Here is a 17,379-nt window from a genome sequence, read left to right as displayed (position 1 = left end):
AAAAGGTCTATCTTTGTCTCATCAGACCAGAGAATCTTATTTCTCATAGTCTGGGAGTCCTTCATGTGTTTTTTAGCAAACTCTATGCGGGATTTCATATGTCTTGCACTGAGGACAGGCTTCCGTCAGGCCACTCTGCCATAAAGGCCTGACTGGTGGAGGGCTGCAGTGATAGTTGACTTTGTGGAACTTTCTCCCATCTCCCTACTGCATTTCTGGAGCTCAGCCACAGTAATCTTGGGGTTCCTTCTTTATCTCTCTTACCAAAGCTCTTCTCCCACGATTGCTCAGTTTGGCTGGACGGCCAGGTTTAGGAAGACCTCTGGTGGTCCCAAACTTCTTCCATTTAAGGATTATGGAGGCCACTATGCTCTTCGGCATATTGAGTACTGCAGAAATTCTGTTGTAACCTTGGCCAGATCTGTACCTTGCCACAGTTCTGTCTCTGAGCTCCTTGGCCAGTTCCTTTGACCTCATGATTCTCATTTGGTCTGACATGCACTGTGAGCTGTGAGGTCTTATATAGACAGGTGTGCGCCTTTCCAAATCAAGCCCTATCAGTTTAATAAAACACAACTGGCCTCCAATGAAGGAGTAGAACCATCTCACGGAGGATCAGAAGGAAATGGACAGCATGTGACTTAAATATGAGTATCTGAGCAAAGGGTCTGAATACTTATAACCATGTGATATTTCAGTTTTTCTTTTTTTTAGTAAATTTGCAAAAATTTCTACATTTCTGTTTTTCAGTGAAGATGGGGTGCAGAGTGTACATTAATGTGAAAAAAATATAACTTTTTTGAATTTACCAAATGGCTGCAATGAAACAAAGTGAAAAATTTTAAGGGGTCTGAATACTTTCCGTACCCACTGTAAGTCTGTCGGTTCTTGGAAAAAGAGAATTTTGAATAAGAGGTAACTTGCAAGTTGCTTTGTTTTTACAAGCAATTTGCAATTTCAACCATGTAACAAGAGGAGTCGACCCAGAGGATCTGTAGCCAGGTCAAAAATGGCCAGTTTTTGGTCTTGTTTTATTCCTGCTGCTCCCTGGAGTATGTCATTTTTTGATCTTTTAAAATCCACCATACGGTTCCAGCAATATGGGCATTTTTATCTGAAGCTAATACTTATGGTCTTTACAAGGGGGCATGTCTCAGTCTCTCTGGGGCGTGTATTGCAGTATTACCCTGTGAGCTGGGCCCACATGGGAGAGACCCTGAAAATTAGCACTAAATAAAAAGGTTCACATCTCTACCTGAATGGTTAGTGGAGCAGCAGAAATAAGAGGGTGACCTGGTGAGAGGCCCCTTTAATGACTGGAATATGATCATAATAACGGAGACATCTAGGGCCAAAGTCACACCTGACCCCTCACTAATAAGTGCCAGCAGCCATTTCATCTATCACGGTCCATGCACTGAGGAGATATCCTGTGCTGCCGATTCTAGAATGCCGACATTAGAATATCATTTTCTCCAACGCTGGTCAGACAAGTAAAACACATTAGCCAGTGCGACATTTAAAATACTTCTTGGATTAGTTTCCATGTGTTAGCCCTCTCCCATACTGCACATGCATCTGGCAGCAAGTAGTAAAACAGAAGCAAAGTGCAACTTTTCCCATTCCTTCATGCTTGTTAAAATGTTATTTATGAGCGGCACAGATTTCACTACAGCAGGGGGGGCTGCAGCGAACAGTTAGAGGGGGCCAATGCCACATACAAGCTGAGCAGCATGCCAACGTAACCGCAGGTAATAATCGCGGGGAAGACACAAGGCTTTCCTCTGACCTGTGCGGCGGTCAGCGCACTCTTGTGGTGGTCCAAGCTCATTACAACTTGTTCATATTGGGATTGCAAGCTCTTATGCTGTTGCTATATTGAAAGAAGAAGGCTTGGTCATGAGTTTAGCGGAAACATGATGAAATTACATACAACAATTCCGGCATCCTGTAAAACTAAGTTTTCATTTACTGTAAGGCAATCTCATAAATTAATTTGACATATTTTTGAACATCAACTGATGAAAAAAAAAAGAAAAAAAAAGAAGAAGGCTAAGGGTATGTTCACACGTTCCTGATTTCCATCCTTTTTTTTTCAGGACTGTTTTTTTAAAAACTGCAGCTCTTGGCAGAAAACGCAGGTCCTTTTTTTGTCCTTTTTTGATGCGTTTTTTGATCCTTTTTTTGATCCTTTTTTTTATGCAGTTTTCTATGCAGTCTGTGTGTTTTCTAGGTAGTTTTTTCGGGTTAAAATGGCTGAAAATACCCTAACCCTACCCCTACCCCTATTCTAACCTTAGTGGAAAAAAAAAAAAATTCTTAATTTTTTTTTATTGTCCCTACCTATGGGGGTGACAAAGGGGGGGGGGTGTCATTTACTATTTTTTTTTATTTTGATCACTGAGATAGATTATATCTCAGTGATCAAAATGCACTTTGGAACGAATCTGCCGGCCGGCAGATTCGGCGGGCGCACTGCGCATGCGCCCGCCATTTTGCAAGATGGCGGCGCCCAGGGAGAAGACGGCCGGACGGACACCGGGACGCCGGGTAAGTATAAGGGGGGAGATTAGGGCACGGGGGGGGGCATCGGAGCACTGGGGGGGGGCATCGGAGCACTGGGGCGGTGGGATTGGAGCACGGGATCGGAGCACGGGGGGGCAGCCACACTCCGCCCACGCACTTCCTGCTGCAGCGGTTCTGCACCACAAACCGCAGTAAAACCCGCAGATATTTTTTTCATCTGCGGGTTTTACTGCGGGTTTGACCTCACAATGGAGGTCAATGGGTGCAGAACCGCTGCGGCTCCGAAAAAAGAAGTGACATGGTACTTCTTTTTTCCCGCAGCTATTCAGCGCGGCTTTTTTTTTGATTTTCCGCATTGTGGGCACAGCAGTTCCTGTTTTCCATAGGGTACAATGTAATGTACCCTGCATGGAAAACAGCTGCGGACCCGCAGCGGGAAAATCGCGGCAATTCCGCATGAAAAAAAGGATCGTGTGAACATGGCCTAATAGTTTTATACTGATCCTATAAGTGTTAAAGTGAGCGGTCAAGACCCGAGAATGGAAAGCCAAATATGCTGAAAGGCCAATAAATACGGAATATAGTTCATGCAGCGCACTGAACGGCCACCATAGTTAGACCTTATGTCACGGCTGGAAACTCTCCAAGCAAAATGGATTGCCTTCTCGGCTGTAAGCAGGAGGTCACCAAAACTAATCCGAAAATAGTGAGAAACAAACATATTAAGGGACAGATTCTGTGGGAAGATGGGTGGATAAAAGTGCTGAGCCCTGGACCCCCGATGTGCTGACACATCGTATATGTATATGCTAGCATCAGATAAAAGTCTTTGACTACATTTCTGTCTTAATTCATGCCACCTTTAGGCTACGTTCACATTGGCGATGTGCGGTGCAGCGTCGGCGACGCAATGCACAGCGCAAATGTGAACGCATGCACAACACAGCATTTTGTGACGCATGCGTTCATTTTTTCATGGCATTTGGCACAGAAAAAACTGCATCATGCAGCGTCCTCTGCGCCCTGACAGTTGTGCCATAGTGACGCATGCGTCACAAAATGCAAGAGCAATGCATGTCCATGCGCCCCCCATGTTAAACATAGGGGCGCATGACGCATGCGTCGCCGCGGCTGCCCCCGACGCAACGCTAATGTGAACGTAGCCTTATGGCATACATGATATATTTTTGGGGCCCTCCTAAACATGCCCCTGTCACTTAGTTCTATCCACTTTTCAAAAGTAGGTGGAGCTTGTGTAAAAATGGCAAAATATTTTTTGCTCAATTTTGTGACCTTTCAGTTTTATGACACATATTTGGTAGAAACTGTTCTATGAATCTGCCTCAAAGTCTTTTGCAACGATATAGACTTTACATGGATACTTTCATTTACCATATTTTTTGGACTACAAGATGCACCCCAGGCTTAGACAGCAGAAAATAGGAAAGACATGTCCTACTAATTGAAACATCCCTGTAGGCGTAAAGAAATGGAGGGGTGAATATCACAATATTTTTTTTTTTCTTTAAATGAACTGTGTATTTATTGAACTTTTCTACAAATACAGCACTTTTAATGCACTAGGGTAGAATAGGGAGGTAGTAAATCTATTGTTAGCATGTGAATTCTACATGTGTAGCTTTACGGCACGTACATCCGCACAGGTCCTGGTAGTTTTCTCTCCTGCCTGCACCAATCAAGTGTCAGCAGGAAGCGAGAGCGGCTGCATAGTTCTCTCAGTAACCTGGAAGGACACTATGTCATGTTCTCCTTGATCGTAGGAAGCAGCTTCTAGACTATAATAGGAAATTAGTGATGAGCAAACGTGCTCGGAAAAGGTGTTTTCATAGCACACTTGTGTGCCAACAGTCTCTTTGGCGTGCTCGAATAATATGTTCAAGTCTCTACGGCTAAATGTCTCACGGCTGTTAGGCAATTCCTGCATGCGTTGCGGCTGTCAAACATAAACATATTATTCCAGCACGCCGAAGACACTCGGTTAGCACACGAGCACGCTCGGCTAACATCCAAGGACGTTTGCTCATCACTAATGAACACACTTGTTAGCAAGATTTCTTTTCTTGCTAAAAAGTACGTCTTATAGTGTAAAAATTACGATATACAATACTGAAAACGCCTTTAATACTGGATTCCACCTGTCTGTCCTTTGCAGTGGGCACAGATGGAAGCTATTCAAAAATTTGTCTCATTTTGCTTTATTTTAAAATATGAGCTCTAGAATAGATACAGAGCCAAGGAGATCTCCAGTGCCGATGTGTAGCAGATTGTAACAATACATCTGCATAATATTAAGCACATTATTTTCTAGTAACACATACGGCGATATAACATACCATTTCATGACGCTTACCTTGACATCTTGGAGCTGGGTGTGCACATCTTGGTGGGATTTCCTAAGTTGCTTGTTCTCTTCTTTCAGGTTATAGATGCCTTCTTTCATAAGTTGTATATAGAGTGTAAATGAAGTTATAATCAGGTAATTACAGGGAACGGGTCATCATCGTTTTTATGTCAAATTTATTGAATTAGTGAAATATTTATAAAAAAAATTATAATATATACTGTATATACACACACACACACACATACATATATACACAGACAGTAGTCACTATCTATATTATCTATACTACAAGAGGCAATCCTAAAATCTTATCTATAATCAGAACAGGTAAAAGCAGATACAGAAAATAATAGTATTTTTCATTCTTGTTTTATTTATGAAAAAAACAATATAGGCGATACATTCCCTATAATATTTGGACATATAGGACAGGTCCTCTCCCTACTCTGCAGCCTCTCTCCTAATTAAAGCCATGCCCGCCATATGATGACCTAGGGCACCAGGAGCTGGAATTATCTGGGTCTCTCTGGATATTGTGGGAGAAGTTCATGACTTCATTACTGGCTGCACTGAATCACTGCAAAGAATTTACCACAGATTAACCCATAACCATCTGGTTCATGACATAAACTCCTTGCGGTCATGAGTGATAAGAGTCTCCTGGGTTGGTTAGAGAGAACACTGAAGATCTCAGCATCCGAATACTCTTTGTGTAAAGGGGGTTTAATTAATTTCCATGCAACAATATCATGAATGGTTTCTGTCCGGAGATTCAGCATTTATTAGCTACAGAACAGATATGAAAAGTAGCAAATTCTACTGCCACCAAGTACAGATAGGCTGGGACTTTTAGGGTTATCTGTAAAGCAGCAGGTTGCCTCCGTTTGGTTTATATCCCAGATTGTAAAATCAATCTTGAAGTAATAAGCAGCATTTTCTCTCACAAACCACAGAAATCTCAAAATCTTCTAGTAGAAAGAGAACTTTGAAGGCCAACTCAAAGTGTCAGCACGGTTTTCTCTTAAAAAAAAAATGTTATATTGCCTAATAATGTCCAAATGCTGCTGTTAAGACAAAACCATAAATGTCCATACCGGAAAAGAAAAATGGTGATGTGTTTTATGACAAAATTGCTCATCTGGAAGCTAAACCTGGAAGGAATCTGAGAGGAATTAACTGATTTCTGAAGAACACCAAACTGTGCTGAGACACACTGACAGCCGCATGTCAATCTATAGCAAAGTAGAAAGTCAATAACTTGAATTTTGACTAAAAAGAATTAAAAAAAGATACAAAAAGATCAAAAAACATTTTGAAATCTGAAGAATATTTGCAATTTTTCCACACATGTTAATCGCTGATTCTTCAGCTGACTGGTGATTGTGGGGAGATACCTTACCAGTCCAGAGCGGACCACGGGCAGCTTTTCTCCGCCCCGCTCCAGTTGATTAACTGATCTATCCTGATGTATACACATGGGAGGGATCTGTCAATCTACTGGAGGGGGGCGAGGAGAAGCTGGTGGGGGTCTACACTGGACTAGTCAAGTCTCTTCCTAAAGTCACCTGCCGACTTTTTAATGTCATGTCTGAAACACCATGGTCTTTCAGAGTAAAATACACTACAATTGTGCAGCCTGGCTCTGATTCATGCTGCCCAGGGATCAGGCAGCATGAATATAGTGATAGGTCCAAGGGACCAACAATAGCTGGTGGCTTTTGGTGGGAAGTCCAAAATATCTAGCTCTAGAGTGAATCTGGAGGAAGAAAAGAACGGGTCCTACTGTTGTCACTAACCTTTGAGCTTTGACACCTCTTGTTCCTTTTCTTGCTGCAGTTGCACATATTTTTCTTTGTGATCACTAAACGTTTTCGTTAGGTCTTCCCCTAGTTTCTGATGTTCTGATTGCAGGTCATCGTGCTGCCTTCTTAATTCCTCATGCTGGCTCTTCACAAGTGACAAGTATGGAAAGAAAAGCGTTACTACACAAAAGATCTAGCCTGTTGGCTTCTGTAGGAATATAGGCACCGAAGGATGTATCACCTCACATACAACACATGCAGATAAATTATATACACTAAAATAATGGACAATTTCCAATAGACACATAAGCCCTGCGCCCAATCAGCGCTGGCTTCACTGGCCCCTCCTTCAGACAAATCAGACAAGAGGAAGTGAGAGCAGCCGCAGCCCTGACTTCCTGCTGATGTTCAATATGTCCGAACCGTGACGCCGGCTCTGATTGGGCGCAGGGCTCATGTGACCAGTACGTGAATGTAAGGGTTTTTATTTTCACAGGGCCAAACATGAGGAGTGAGAAAGGGGTTGCTATAGTAGTTGATAACCCCTTTAAGTATAGGACTAAATTAAAAAAAAGTCATTTATCAAGACATTAGTAAAATAGAGTATATTATATAGAGTCTATTATTTAGAGTCTAATTAGAGCCTAATACTAATATACACTGCATGTTACATGAATGTGCAAACTTTGCTGATAGAGTGAGTAGGATTTCCCAATATATACCTCCAATGGAAGGATCTGACGTCTGCCACTGTGGGAATACAGAGGCATACTTTGTACACCTAACTAAGCCTTTTTCTTCAATTAAGAAAAAGCTCCACCAGCCCGTTGTGTGTTGCATGAGCCGTGCCCAATGTTTATTCAGTCCTGCCAAAGAATCGGAGTCTCGCCTGTGTAGTAATGATACAGAAAGGGACTTACCTTTAACATTTGGTGCTGCACGCTGAGTGCATTATATCTGGTGTTTGAGTCTTGCTGTAAAGATAAAGCGTGTTTTCTTATTAATATTCTGATTGGGAGTATAATGTAAGCACACCTGCACTAAAGTCCGTGTCCACACATTGGTCGGACTGGATGCAGAATTTTCTGAAATATGCAGCAGCATCAGATCCATCAGATTTTGCGATCGATTGGCTACTATGGATTTCAAAAGCTGATTGAGTAAAATAGAATAAAGAAATAAATATACTCCCCTTTACCAATCGTCTGTTGCAGCTGTGCCCACTCTCCCCTTGTCGGCCCAGCAGTAACATGTTAACACATGCGGCTGCTGCATGCGTGAAATATCCAGAGTCCGTGGTCAGCACAGAAGCGACAGTGTTTATTGTACATGGCTATCCAAGACTGCGCATTCTCCTTTGTATTTGGAGATGATCTGCAGCTAAATCTGTAAGAAGTGACCGCTCTGAGCCGATGACAGGCCCTCATTAATGGCCAAACCCATTCTGTTTATACCCGCCTTGCAGTGTTAACAGCAATGCGTTAAAGGGATCGTCCACCTTCAGCAACAATTGTTCATTAAATATATTGCACCATTTTCCATCTACCTTCTTAGTCTATTGACAAAGCTGCAGAATGAGTTAACTAAGAACATATCAGTCGGCCCGCTGTGATAAGACAGTGAGTTGGAAACGATTTTATCTCTCTTTTTTCTGAACTCCTCAGTGGCTTCTAAAAGTATTCAACACACAAAATGTACTTTGCATTCTCTAAAAGATGAATATACCAAAATAAAAAAAAGCCAATAGGAATTTATAGTATTTGTTTTTCACATTTCAGCAGATATATCTCTAAAAATATAACGACTGTGCCTTTCCTAATGGGAGGGAATAGGACACTGATGGACGTCTCGGCCACAGCCCATCACCAGCAGAAACAAAGCGTCAGGTATGAAAAAACCCATCATGTCCAATCACACATCCCCGCTCACATCACACACATGCAATCAGCGGTGTACCGAATATATAATCATCTCCATATTCCACCCGGACCATACAGGGGGCTGACACATGACCCTTTACACAAGACATTAACTGCTCACATAAAACATCAACGCTAGTAACGCTAGTGTAAGGCAATACACGGCTTCACTTACCCTTCCTTTGTTCAGTGTTTCTTGTGCTTCAAGTTTATAAACAAGATGATCTAGAAAAGACACATTAATATTAGAGAAGGAGACATTTTATATCTACAAGCATCTGCAGATATCGGTATGTTTCCCATTATACTCTTTCTACACCACAGTTTTACTCCGTACGGGAACTTCTGCATTTCCAGATCTCTCCAACTGCATCCTACACGTGTTAATCATTTCCACCACTAGATGGCAGCAGTAAGGCACATACAGACTTTTTGCAGCCTTACATTTGGCCATCTAAGCCACGCACCTCAAAAAGATGGGAGAAAGCCGAAAAGCTAGAAAGAAATTGTGTCTCCATCGTTACTTTAATTTTGTTGTACTTTGCAAAAATTCAGTCATGTGACAATATAAATAAAATTCCCATTCATTCAGCTGATAAAGACAAAATGCAATTTCACAGTTTATTGGTCAGAAACTAAATAATTAATTGCCTGAGAGTCTTCATTTGCATAGAAAATGTAGAGATAAGTCGGCATGATTTACATTCCTGCTCTGTCTGCATCTAGAACACAGAGCTGACCAAAGCAAAACGTGTCGCTGGAGTATCTGTGAAGTATTCGGGAGGAAATTAAAGGGGCACTCTGCTGGGGACAAAGCCCGTTGACATGAGAATATTCTCAAACTTAAGGTACCTTCACACTGAGCAACTTTTGATAACGATAACGATAGCAATCCGTGACGTTGCAGCTTCCTGGATAGCGATCTCGTTGTGTTTGACACGCAGCAGCGATCAGGATCCTGCTGTGACATCGTTGGTCGGAGCTAGAAGGCCAGAACTTTATTTTGTCGTCAGGTCACCCGCTGTCATCGTTGGATCGGCGTGTGTGACGCCGATCCAGCGATGTCTTCACTGGTAACCAGGGTAAATATCGGGTTACTAAGCGCAGGGCCGCGCTTAGTAACCCGATGTTTACCCTGGTTACCTTTGTAAAAGTAAAAAAAAAAAAAAACACTACATACTTACATTCCGGTGTCTGTCACGTCCCTCGCCGTCAGCTTCCCGCACTGACTGAGCGCCAGCCGTAAAGCACAGCGGTGACGTCACAGCTGTGCTCTGATTTACGGCCGGCGCTCACACAGTCAGTGCGGGAAACTGGGAGCGAGGGACGTGACAGACACCGGAATGTAAGTATGTAGTGTTTTTTTTTTTTTTTACTTTTACAAAGGTAACCAGGGTAAACATCGGGTTATTAAGAGGGGCCCTGCGCTTAGTAACCCGATGTTTACCCTGGTTTCCCGGGGACTTCGGCATCGTTGGTCGCTGGAGAGCTGTCTGTGTGACAGCTCCCCAGCGACCACACAAGGACTTTCCAACGATCACGGCCAGGTCGTATCGCTGGTCGTGATCGTTGGAAAGTTGATCAGTGTGAAGGTACCTTTACTCTACTGATCTAGTTTAAATATGGGTTGAAAGCAGAGAACAAGCCTTGGCAGGTTCCATGTAGATGAGCCGTGGTCAGCGAGAAGCTGGTCATAAGTCGCCTCGGGGCCTCTATAGACTGGCCGACTGCACGTCCCATGCCACCAACGATCAATAAGAGATCATTCTGTGCGCACAGTCATTGTTCTCGACAGCACGTCAAATTTACCTTGAACAATGTGCTGCCGAGAACAATGATTATTCAGCAAGTTTAAGAATCGTTTCACCCGATGGATGCACGTCTCCCCCGTTTGTCGGGTGGTTGGCAGCCTGAGAGCCCAGGACATGGTATGGCCACTAGGTCACCTCTGAAAAATCCTACTAGACGCCATATCTGGAATGCCATCTGGGAGGTCTGAAGAGCAGATAAGGGACTATATAGAGAACGGACACACTGCAGGAACACATACTGAACAGGACTTCACCTTCTCTCGCTTTCTTCAGTTCAAGTCTTTCCTTTTGTAAAGACTTTTCCAGTCTTGAGCGATGTTCATATACCACTGGAAAAGAACAAAAAAAATTTCCATCTTTAGTTGTATAGCACAATGAATAAACATCCATTCATTTGATGGCGACCTTCCTTGGCAAAATGAAGTGATTGCCGTGGTTTTCTAGAGCTGGCCATCTTATCAAAGTGCCTCCATGTAATAACGAACCCCCCCTCCTCCTCAATTTTGATATGGAACTACTAGGGAGAAAAATGTTTTAGAATCTAGTTATGCAATCATATTGTTTCATTCAGGCAGAAACACACTTGAAGGGGCTCTCTCATCTGGACAGTCTTTTTCCGCGAGACCAACATGTACATGCCATACAGATAGGTGGCGTTCCCTGCTCAGGATTCCCCCTCTGCTCATTGCCTAGGTTACCAGCCACCTCTGAGGTTTATTAAAGGGGACTACGTTACAAGGCAAGGAGAGCAGCGCACTTGCAAGCTTCTAGTCTAGTTCTCCTCTGAAGCTGGCTGGATTACAGTTCGGACCAGCAGCAGCATGGTCGTGTCACTGATCCGAACTGTTCTGTTCTACAGTGCACAGACCTGTGGCAAGCAGGAAGCCAGAAGGCAGGGGAGCAGGGTGCTCCTGAAGATGACACAAACCCTTTAAGCTTGATCTCGATAAAACTAAGCTTTACCTACGACGCCCCAGCGATGGCTATCCTGCTGCCTCCAGTCCTTATTGACATGGCTGTCACGACTCTAGCACATGACTGCTGCAGCCAATCACTGAGCTTGGTGGTCTTATACAATCTATATATAACTACCGGTAGCTTCAGTTCTAAGGGCGAAATACGCAGAAATTGTATAGCATTATATTACTTACAGGGAACCATACCAACAGATATGAGGTTAATCTGGCGGTTCACACCAGGCTGCCGTACTGAAAATGCAGGACTGGGAGAAAATTAACTTTAGACCTTCCGGGAGCCGCCAGCTATCAGTCACATAAAGCCTTTGCGATAAGAGCATGCTAAGAGCAGCGGCTCTAAGCATGCCCCAGCAATGACTGACAGCCAGCTCTGTACTGCAGAGCAAACTGCCAAAGTGCTGGGGCACCAGCACGCCTGTATGACTGAAAGCAGGTGGCCCCTGGCAGGAATAGAGTTCATCCCAGGTGGCACATTTTCAGTATGGTCGCTGGGCACCTTTCTATGGGCACTTTCCTCTCTATTAACCTGCACATTAGTCTGGCATCTGTTGGTAAATAGTGTAAATATTTTTTCAGTAATAAATGTTAAATTCCCTCATTTCTGAAGTCTATTATATCACATAATTATTATATATTACACCTGTATTTGTGTCTGCATGTTCTAAAATGAGCCCTGCACAGGATTTCACAGATCCTTGTGTAACAGCACATTCCTCCTTATTTCTTTGGGATTGAAGGGGGCCCGCATAGCTCTACACAATTCCGTGCACAATAGGGAATCATCACTCAAGTGTTCTGATTGATCACGTACCTGGTTCTTTGGAAACTGACGGAATAAATTGGCTAAGCCCTGAATCTAAAGAAGCTGTGCTATCAAGGCTTGATTTGTAATTAACAATTCTGTTGAAGACAATACTAGCTAATAATTTTAAGTTTTTCAGCAATCTCAAAAAGAATAGATTTAGCAACTTGTTACACAAAAAACTTTAAACCTGGATCAGCAAATGACACTTCTGATAATTACTACACCTCCTTTATATTCTAGCATTTGCAAGATGTCCTCAAAGATCAATTAAATTAAAGAAAGATACTATGTGGCCAGTCGTAAAATCATTGCATGGGCCGAAGTATGCAGTGGTGTAACCTGAATCTTGTTGACCCCAATGCAAAATCTCCAACAGGGTCCCCAAGGATCACAGGTCTTCAAAAGCTCCAAAAGAACCTATAGGACCACCCAGGCTCCAGGACCCAAGGGTGACCCCTTACACCTACTATATAGTGACATGTAAAAGTTTGGGCACCCCTGCTCAAAATTACTGTTACTTTCAACAGTAAAAACAAGTTGAAGAGTTGAAGATGAAATGACCTCTAGAAGGCCACAAGTTAAAGATGACACATTTCCTTTGTATTTTAGGCAAAAAATAGATATTTTTCAGTTGGTTAGTGGGGGAAACCTATAGGCATATTGTCAATGCTCACAGATTTTACTTATATACCCTTATTTTTTACGTTTGGTGACAGATATTCTTTTGCATCAGTTCATATTCCTTCAGCCACCTGCGTATCTGACTGACTGAATTGAAGTCAATGGGTGAAAAACGCATCCAAAAGGCAAAAAGAACTGACATGCCGCAGATTTAAACGGACAGCAAATCCTAAAAGGAAAATTACTGATCATGTGCACAGCACTTTAGGATTCTCATTTACTTAGCTGGCCTAAGGAACTCCATTGTGTTTTGGGGCCAATTCCATGCGGAAAAAAAGCCACAAAAAATGCACTAAAATGCAGCCTAAATAGTCCAAGTTGGTAAAGTGAGAAAAATATAGGCGTAAATTAATTTCATGGGATCAAATAATTAAAAATTGGCATGTGCATATGTAGTCACCCCTTTTGCAAGCCTTCATAAGTCACATGCTAAGCAAAAGGAAGTCCACCTGTGTGCAATCTAATGGTCACACAGTCTGTCAGTAAATATACACCTTTTCTGAAAGGCCACAGAGGCTGGAACACCATTAAGCAAGAGGCATCACTAACCAAACACCACCGTGAAAGACCAAGGAGATCTCCAAACAAGGACAAAGTTGTTGAGAAGTACAAGTCAGGGTTGGGTTAATATATATATATATATATATCAGCTTCCATCAGTGCTAAAGAACCAGGACATGTTCAGAAGGCGGCAATGAAAAAGTGTAAGCTAGTAAGAGACTGCAGCGCTGACCCCTGATGGCATTAGTTTCCAGGTGGAGTGATAGATGCTGTGGGGAAGTGAGTGCAGCCCCAGCCTCCTCATGACACCTTAAGAAATGTCACAGGAAGTGAAGTAAAAAAAACAAACAGACTTATTTATTGATTAGCTGTATAGGGAGAAGTGTATGGTATTTTATAATAAAGAAAATTACAAGTGCAAAATATATATTGAAAAAGGACATTTAAAATATTGGGCCACCCCTTCAATTTGTTACTAACCTGCCCGGCGCTTGCACGTAGTCGAATGCGGCAAGGAGAAAATTAACTTTATTCCCCCAAGCAGTTTCGGGTTTCAGTCATGGGGGTGGCGCCGGATCAGTCACTTTCCTGAACATATAGGCGGCAGATGTAACCGCGCCCCCGGCACCGACTCTGCATTGGGGAGGCTGTCAGTCGGGCCATTGTTACAGCCTCAGCTCTGCATACTCAGAACAATGACTGAATGTCACAGTGACCGAAACCGAATGCTGCCGTGGAGAATGAAGTACATTTTCCCCCCGCAGCGTTCTGTTACGTGCAGGCATCAGGCAGGTTAGTAACGCTATTAGCCTGCAGATTAACCCTATACCTGTAGTTTAATAGTGCTTTATTCTGGTGACAGGTGCACTTTAAGGAGAAAGGACACTCACCACAATGTAAAAACTCCATAGAAACGAGGTGTGGACGATGCAAAAAAAAAAAAAACCTCCCTTCCAAATAGATTGAGCAGTGACGCTGCACAACGGACAAGACATCAGAGGGGTAAAGATTAGAGAGGAGCAGATAGAGCATAAAGTTTGGGTTGTGTACCAGAACCCAAACTTCTACCGATCCGCTCAACCCTGGTAAAGATGGTTAAAAGCTTCTACAAGATATGCAACTTCCAGACCGAATGTAAAGCGGTTGAGCTAGCATGAGACATGAGCACATTCATGCTACATAATAAAGTGAGGTTAGTCTCAATTGGGAATGTGATAAAGTCATCTGAACTGTGGCCTAAAGGGAGGAGAAAAATCTCAAGTGTGAGTCACTGAGTCGGATTAATTTACACCTTGCATTCGCACAGTCAATGACATGTATATACTTTATACCAGAGGCCTCTCAACTAGATTAAAAGGTAAGAAGAGGACAACAGGAAAGTGGCTACAATAACATGAATTAATGTGTAATCTACATTTAAAGGCTTTAGCATATATTATTATATTATGCGGTAAAGTTCTACATTATTATTATAGCATACTCCAAAGAATATTTACATTAAAGACGAACGTGTTGGTAATCTTGAAATTGTTCCAGAAAAAGAAGCATTTCTCCCAGAATACACACATAATTATTTCCTTTGTGTGTATTGGAATTACACACACAAAAAAAAAAAAAAACTGAGAAAAAAATTGGACATAATTTCACACAAAATCCCCCAAAAGGCCATTCAAAATTGTTGGCACTTTTCCAAAATTGTGGTTAAACAACTTTGTTTCAAGCATGTGACGCTTGTTCAAACTCACTTGTGGCAAGTAACCGGTGTGGGCAATACGAAAATCACACCTGAAACCAGATAAAAATGGGAGAAGTTCACTCAGTCTTTGGATTTTGTGTCTGAGTGTGCAACTCTAAGCATGAGGAACAGAAAGAGAAGAGAACTGTCTTAGAACCAAAATTGTTGAAAAATATCAATGATCTAAAGCTTACAAATCCATATTCAGAGTTTTAGAGGTTCCTTCGTCTACGGTGCGCAACATAATGAAGACGTTTACAACCCATGGCACTGTAGCTAATCTCCCTCAACAAGGACAGCAGAGAAAAATTCATAAAAGGTTGCAAAGCATAATAGTCTGGATGGTGGATAAGCAGCCCCAGTTAAGTTCCCAAGAAATTCAAGGCGTCCCTTCGTCATACACAAAATCTCTTCAGCAAAGCGCTCCGGCGCAGGCGTTCTTCTATGCCCTGTTGAGGCAGAGCAAAGTAATGCAGTGCGCATGCGCCGGGGCTCTTTGACCTTTCCCGACACCTGTGCACTGCAGTACTTTGCTCTCTCATCAACAGGGCAGAGAAGTTCGTCTGCGCATGGCCATACAAGACTGATCGATTCGCATGAAAGAAAAGACACGACTCATAGTATATTGGAAGAAAAATGGCCGTGAGTGTTATTTTGGGTAACATAAATTAAATAACCAATATTCAATAAATAATCCAGTAAATATTCATAAAAACTCAACCAAACGACCAATCCGCCCAGGATATGGGCGATTTTCCCTCAAATAAAAACTCACGACAAACGGAAATCATTCATGGAGGGAGAGCGGGGAAAAGACTTCTTATATTCACAGGAAAACAGTTAATTATGAAATTAGTCCCACAGCTGAGCTTTATATAGCGTCAAAAGACCAAAAATAGAGCCACCAATTACAGCCCGTTAAAACGGCGCCAATAAAAACAAGTAAAAACAGGTCCAAACCGCTGCAGAGGCTTCCTGAAAAAAAGTTTGACCTTTCAGTGACCCTGCTGTGAGGGAAAAAACACAAATCAAGTGATAAGAAAATGTAGGTTAACATTACGACCTGTATGGCCATGAGACCCCCCTTTATCTCATTTCATGTATGGGGGAGGGCTTCCAGAAGCGCAGTGCCGAGGAGACGCATCATCCACATGAAGCAAGCAGAAGGGCGGCATCGCAAGAAGAAGGGAGGACCAAGAAGAGCGACACCCATTGGACCGGACCACCCCGCAGATGAGTATAATAAAAGTTATTTTTCTTCTCTTGCAGGTCGGGTTGGGTGATAGATATACAGCATTATGGAATGCTCTATATCAGCACTGAAAGGTGATGGCTGTATGTCTTACTGGCCAAACCTGGTGACAGCTTCTCTTTAAGGTTTTTGCACCAAAAACTCAGCAAAAACTGATACCTGTTATTTTTTTTGCTGCGTTTTTTTGCACTTACCCATTGTTTTCTATGGGTAAAAACCGCTGCAAGAAGTGACATAGCTTATGCAAAAGAGAAGAGTCAGAAGGCACTAGGTATATTAAGCTTACATAGAAGATCTTCTTTCACGCTGGTTTCAATTTAGGACGCTAAGTGGCACAGTTCAGAATTAGCAATTACCGGGAGGTGCATCACGTAAAGTCGAATACTGCTGTAGATGCGTAGAGAGATAGATGAAAGTGGCACTCACCCGAGAGTTGCTGCGTAAAGATGTCCTTTATTCAAAGAAATACATGGACACACAAGCGGTGGAGCAGCGGCTGGTAGCGGTTAGGGTGCGGGAGGAAGGTGCAGGACACCTTCCTCCCGCACCCTAACCGCTACCAGCTGCTGCTCCACCGCTTGTGTGTCCATGTATTTCTTTGAATAAAGGACATCTTTACGCAGCAACTCTCGGGTGAGTGCCACTTTCATCTATCTCTCTACGCATCTACAGCAGTGACATAGCTTAGTTTTCAAAAACCAGTCAGGAAAATAAAACCAATGTATGTGCATGAAATGTCTGAAATCTCATAGACTTTGCTGGTACTGTAAACCCAGCTTAACATTTGCATTAAACATATTGTACACTATTGAAATTACAATATTATCCCATTTCTTTTTAGCCTCAGGGACTCTTGACAAAGACGCAGGCTGAGTCTAAATGTCCTCTATATATCCAAGTTGCTTTTTCCTTATCGGATGTATATTACTTGCTCCACATCTATGTATGTACTGCACTGAATAAACGATCACCTTGCAATTGATGCCTTGAGAGAGTACAGTGGAT

The 17,379-nt window shown here is 42.6% G+C and overlaps 1 protein-coding gene across 4 annotated transcripts in view; it reads right to left on the bottom strand.

Annotated features, from left to right (window-relative positions):
- The window catches only part of GOLIM4 (golgi integral membrane protein 4), a 141,737-nt gene that overhangs the window by 50,786 nt on the left and 73,572 nt on the right, over nucleotides 1-17,379 (bottom strand). Inside the window, exons 2-7 of one of the 4 annotated variants that reach the window (XM_069727374.1) lie at nucleotides 10,678-10,752; nucleotides 8,788-8,837; nucleotides 7,614-7,667; nucleotides 6,688-6,838; nucleotides 4,898-4,980; nucleotides 1,790-1,873 (exon numbers count right to left, since the gene is read on the bottom strand). In XM_069727374.1, the coding sequence (XP_069583475.1) occupies nucleotides 1,790-1,873; nucleotides 4,898-4,980; nucleotides 6,688-6,838; nucleotides 7,614-7,667; nucleotides 8,788-8,837; nucleotides 10,678-10,752 (497 nt within the window). The remainder of the gene's footprint in view (nucleotides 1-1,789; nucleotides 1,874-4,897; nucleotides 4,981-6,687; nucleotides 6,839-7,613; nucleotides 7,668-8,787; nucleotides 8,838-10,677; nucleotides 10,753-17,379) is intronic. The other 3 variants (XM_069727373.1, XM_069727377.1, XM_069727375.1) reach the window with 3 other exon arrangements.

This window comes from Ranitomeya imitator, chromosome 5 (genome assembly GCF_032444005.1).
Source record: "Ranitomeya imitator isolate aRanImi1 chromosome 5, aRanImi1.pri, whole genome shotgun sequence".
Classification (NCBI taxonomy): domain Eukaryota; kingdom Metazoa; phylum Chordata; class Amphibia; order Anura; family Dendrobatidae; genus Ranitomeya; species Ranitomeya imitator.
The sequence above is the reverse complement of the archived record's forward strand: the minus strand, read 5'-3'. Positions and strand labels throughout refer to the sequence as shown.